The sequence below is a fragment of the Micropterus dolomieu genome, linkage group LG08, assembly GCF_021292245.1.
Source record: "Micropterus dolomieu isolate WLL.071019.BEF.003 ecotype Adirondacks linkage group LG08, ASM2129224v1, whole genome shotgun sequence".
Taxonomy (NCBI): domain Eukaryota; kingdom Metazoa; phylum Chordata; class Actinopteri; order Centrarchiformes; family Centrarchidae; genus Micropterus; species Micropterus dolomieu.
This window is the reverse complement of record NC_060157.1, coordinates 22,381,056-22,386,661: the sequence shown is the minus strand read 5'-3', so window position 1 is coordinate 22,386,661 and position 5,606 is coordinate 22,381,056. Positions and strand designations below refer to the sequence as shown.

Genomic DNA, 5,606 nt, shown 5'->3' with positions numbered 1-5,606 from the left:
ATTTTATTATATTTTTGGTATACATTCATTATACAGAAATCTACATCCATCAAGTATAGATACGATATAGTATTGTTAACGATATAGTATTGTTACCATAGAGATAGTCATATGTAAGCTTAAACTAGATCTTTATGACTGGAAATGTGAATGACTGTTTTATAATGGTTGCCTTATTTTATGTGGAAGTGGGTGATTGGTGTAGACAAACAAGTCACCTCTTACAAAAGATGGCTTCACAGTATATAACACCATTTGCCTGACGAAGGTCTAGCACCGAAGCATTGCAACCTTTTGCAAGTTAGACAGTGTGCGGGAGTTTTCTTTGCAACTTAACAGATAACAGCTAAACGAAATCCAGCATGACCATCATGAAGTGATACTAGCATTATATCGTGTGTATTACTAAATATCACACTTTGTTTTAAAAATATTTACATAAAATCTTGTAGAATTACTGTGTGTGTTTTTTGGCACGTGATCAATGACACCTAGCCTGATTTTAGAGATTGTGTTCTTAACAAAAGCATTTTCAATCCCTGTACAAAAGATTAACTTAAACCATATTAAATCACTATTAGACAACAGCAACTTAAGAATCAGAACTGAGGATAAGTTCAGATTTTGAACACAGTGAAAGGAAGCTTAAAGCTGCTGTAAAGACAAAACCATGTTGCTCTTACTTTGGGCTGTGCCCCAGTAACAGTCGGAGAGAGGGCAGGTCTCCCTTGGCAGCAGCATAGTGAACAGGTAGGGCGCCTGTGTCGGTGGAGGCCCCGGGGTCAACCTCACCACACTTCAGCAGCCAGTCAGTGATCTCATGGTGACTGAAGCGGGATGCAAGGTGGAGAACGGTGGCACCAGAACAGTCCCTGTGCTGTTAATCAAACAAAAAAATAAAGCTGAAAATTAAACAATTGTGAAAATTGTTATTTTCTTTTTCCTTTAAAAAAAGTTAATAATCAAAATAATTTCATGAATTAACTGTTAAATATACAGTACTGTATGTTCCTGTAAAAAACAGCTCATAGTTTGATTCCACATTATGAAATTAGGATTTAAACTATAGTAACATGAAAACTTTTGTATCTTCAACCTGCACTGTTTGGCATCCAGAGACCCCAGCAAAGTCATGTTAGTAAGCTAGCAACCTTTAAGGGAATGGTGCCTCTCTACCAGTTCATTTTATAGAATATATTGTTACTGTATTTTAGTGTTCACTGTTGAAATTAAGTGGATAGAACTCCTTGTGCTGTGTGAGATGAATGCATCATATATTTTTTCTATACAGTAGGTTAGAATGATTCTTCTGTTAAATTTCGTTCAGTGCTCAAAGCTGTTTATTCTGTGATTTTCTGAAATGCATATAGAGCCTTCACAACTTAAGAGTAGTAGGCATATTTGAGCAAGGAAATAAGTCCTTGCTTAACTTGTGTATAAATGCATACCTTTTTTATGAAAATTGTGCACACACACACGCACACACACACACACACACCTTCAGGAGAAAATTCTTCATGAGAAAACCTATATACTGTGCTTCTAACTTGCTGCATTTCTAAGCTGCATGGACTGACAATTGCACTCAAACCTGCAGTATAATCAGCTGAGCTAGAAAAAGAAAAGAGAATGTGAAAGGTACCAGATATTACCAAAAACCGGTTGTGACTAAAGTGGTTCAGTTTTCTAAGACTCACAGATCATAGCTTTTGCAACTCTCTCACCAACACTGGCTCAAACAAATTAGGTTACAGATTCCATGTTCCTTTAAAAACGTGTTTACCTGTAACATACTTTTATTCTTTTTGTCAAGAGATGGACCAATAGCTAAGTATTTGCTTGCTCTTTGGATAAATGTGTATTATTACTCAAGTCTTATCAACAAAGAAGCTAAATCTGTATTCTGGGGCAGTGGAGTGCTTCAAATGAACGTCATTAACATAAGGGAAAATCAGGATCAGAATGCAGTAACACAAAGGAAAAGACACAGTGGTGAAAAGTGGAAGTTAGCATTGACCACACATCAAGTAGATTGCACTGCAGGTAGTAATTGATTAAGTAAGTAATTAATTAAGTAAATGAGTAATTAAGGTTTTACTAAATGTCAGCCAAGTATGTCATCAGTTAGACTATGGCATGGGGTGCTCTTTGATGCTCTTCTGCAGTCTGTCAGGTAACCCTGAAGAAATGGAGACAGCACCAAATAGAGCTCTTATTACTGTTTCAGATTCAGAATCACATGTTACTATAGGTCAGATCGAGTGCCTGAGTGCCTCAGGTTTGGTACTTCTGTTTGTGTTGTGTTAGTCTAAATCATTTTTGAGGAAGAGAAGACAAAAGATTTGTCAGTGTGGTGACTTAGTCCATTGTTCTGATGCCTCAGACCAAGAAGGTCAAGGGGACGATTGTGACCGAGCTGGCTGGGTCTTCAACAGTTCAAAAAACATGCAGGTTTGGTGAACTGGAAAATCTAAGTTGGCAGCCATTGTGAAGGTTGTGTCTGCCTCCATGTGATAGACTGGAAACCTTTTCAGGGAGTACTATGCTGGGATACCTAGCAACATACTCTGCATAATATAAGCAGGTATCGATAATGGATGTCTAGATTATATTGCGCCACTAAAGAGAAGCAACGTATTACAGAAAAATACTAGAATTAGAGGCACACCAGACTATAATGGCTACAATGCTGGTAAATATCTGCATCTATAAACTTAGTGGTGCATAAGGGTATACTTCAGAGAACAGTAAAATACAACTGTATTACAGCTTTAACTAAAACTCCTTCAAAATGTCTACTTCATTCCTTCCTTGGTGTGAATATTTGCATCTTACGACCAGCAGCGACATGGACTCCAAAGATTCAATCATCTATGTGAAGGTTTAACCATTCTCCCTACCAAACATCTTCCCCACAATCATATCAAACTATACTGTCATTATGTTGTTCTGTGCTAATCATTAGTTATTGTATGGGCTGAATATACATAAGTATTACATTTGCAAAACCAGTTTTGCATACTTCATTACCATGGGGACATGAGGCACTGAAAGTAAGTCACAAAGAACCAGGGGAATACTCTTAACATTTTCTAATGCCTACCAGTTGACAGTATGTTCGATCTGTTTATGTTTTGTGAGTTAAATTAGATGTCTTTATTGTCTGTTCCTCAGAGTGTTAGCATGTGCTGCCTTTAAATATGTCATCATAAGAGTATAAAGCCTTCAGGCTGTTGTGAATATCTGAGGATCTCTTTTCTTTGGTATATGGAGTGTGTTTTTGAACCAGACTACTGTGAGATCACCATGTTGTGATGTCTGGTAAGATCTTGATGCTAAATCTTCGATGAGGTGGATGCCATCTTCGATGAAGTTATCTTTTGTTATCACCAAAACTGTAACTGATCACCAGTCAACTTAAAGGGGAGTGTGGTCTTACAGTTTGGGTACTAGAAGTGAATTAATGGTTATGTTTAAACCATATTTATTGGCCTTGGGGTCAACTGACCACTTGTAGCAGTTCCTCTATAAACTGCAACAAAAACTCCTTGAAAGTGGAGTGGAGTGTGGAGTTTGAATAGAAGGTAATTAAAACATGTTATTTAGTCTCTTAATTACTTATTAAGTGACTAAATAAAACTTATTATTATGGGTTTAGTATCTCATGATAGTCTAAATGTTGGTTCAGAAGCTTTTTCACGACCAGGTGCAAAATCTAATAGAAAACGTGTAGGTTTTGGGCATGAAAACACACTGACATTAGTTCTAACATACCCCAAATCAACTGGACCCCAGTTGGTGAGGTGAAAGAGAGATAGGGCTTTGAAGGTGGCTACACAGCTGAGACATGGCAGCCAGGTCAGAGGAAAGAGAATTAGGCTACTGTCTACACTTCAAGGTGTCCAACTAATAGCTCAAGTCACTCACCTCTGGCCGACATCCACCCTGGGTCAGCAGCCACTGTAAGCAGGTCAGGTTGCCGGTGGCTGCTGCGTCATGCGCCGGGCTTGCCCCGTTGTTCGCCAGCGAGTTGCCCGGCAGTCCTGCCTCCTCCACCAGGAAACGCAGGCATGTTAGTTTCCCGGCCCGGGCTGCGTGGTGGACCGGTGAAGCTCCCAGCACATCCTTGACGTCACTGGTGAGCGCTTTAGCCGCTAATTGCACTTTCAGAGTCTGCACGTCCCCTTGCCTCGCGGCGAGCAGCGTCCTGTCCTGCTCCACCACCATGACTGCTACAGATCGGACAACTCCTGCCTTTGGTTTCCTGCGTTGAGCCCGATCCTTTCACCGTACGGATGGGGTCAGCATTTTAGGCTATTTACAAAGCTTCAGAGCATCTCAGTCTCAGTTAGTTTTGCGGGGAAAGTTCAGTGATCGCCCCACATCAGAGCTAAATGGTCAAAAGCAAGATCCGTTTCCGTTCATACACATTTTAATATGCGATCCCTTTTTTACATGTTGAAATAAGAACTCAGTCCACTAACGTTATTCTTTATCTGAGTGACACACTGACCAGCTTTCTACGCTTTGCCCGGCGATGTGGCTCAGCTGTCCTCTTGTTTTCTCTCTGGCGCCTCCAGGATGCTGAACACCTGTTGCACAAGTTTGATTTGGTTTTTTTTGTGTGTGTTCCAACTAACTATTTTTTTGTTTAATTTGTTTGTTTACCCTGTTTGCTAGCGTCTATCATGTGCCTCGGAGAATATTCTGCAGTGTTTTTCTTCTTAGAGCAGATGGCGACATGGGACTCAGCGCCTGTTAAATAATCCATCAGGGGGAGGATCGCTGAGCCTGTTACAGGTTGTTGCTTTCTGAAAATCGGCTCAGAAGTTAAAGGGGCAGTACGAACATGCGACTTAAATGTTTGAGTATAGCCCGACAGAGAAAGTTCTACTGTGCTGGGTGTCAATCAAGTAGGCTAGGCATAGGTCCATGGCTAAACACTAATTCAGAAATGGGCTTTTTGAACACACGCCCAGTCTCGTTTGTATGCAGCCTCACCGGTATTAATTTAACATATGGCAGCATCAGCATCACTAGACACCCACAGTTTGCACCCTGTAGAGGTCCATCTGGTGGTCTGTGGGAGAATTGAGCTTCTGATTGTGTCTGTTTAGTGATGATTCTAGAAGTTCAGAATCTTGTTGTGAAGCTATATCCGGTAACAGTTTGATCATCACAATGAACCCCTTATTTAGTTGTCAATATGATGCATTAGCATTTTCTGCTTTTGTGGCTATAATATAAAATCGATATTGTTTTCTTTTTATAGCTACCGATGGAATACGTTTATTCTAATAGTAAAAGTATAGTTGTTCGGCTACTTTGCCAAATGAAATATGCTTGTGATCACAACGAACTTCTAATCATTATGTGGCCTATGCATGTGTGCACTAGAGAACAACATAACATATGCATATCAATTCTGCTAAAAACTTAACAAATTAGATGAATGGGCGACAATGAAAATATTTTAATTGTGGTGGAAAGTAAATACACTTGCTCAAGTACTGTAATTACCTAAACTTTGAGGTGCAAACAACTACGTTTCTTGAGTCTCCCCATATTATGTAACTTTAGTCTACATGTCTCCAATTACTCCGCTG

General features: G+C 39.7%; 1 protein-coding gene across 1 annotated transcript in view; it reads right to left on the bottom strand.

The window, feature by feature from the left end:
• The window catches only part of espn (espin), a 44,417-nt gene extending 40,190 nt beyond the window's left edge, over positions 1-4,227 (bottom strand). Inside the window, exons 1-2 of the mRNA XM_046056738.1 lie at positions 3,928-4,227; positions 684-877 (exon numbers count right to left, since the gene is read on the bottom strand). Coding sequence (XP_045912694.1) covers positions 684-877; positions 3,928-4,227 — 494 coding nt within the window. The remainder of the gene's footprint in view (positions 1-683; positions 878-3,927) is intronic.
• Positions 4,228-5,606: the final 1,379 nt, after the last annotated feature.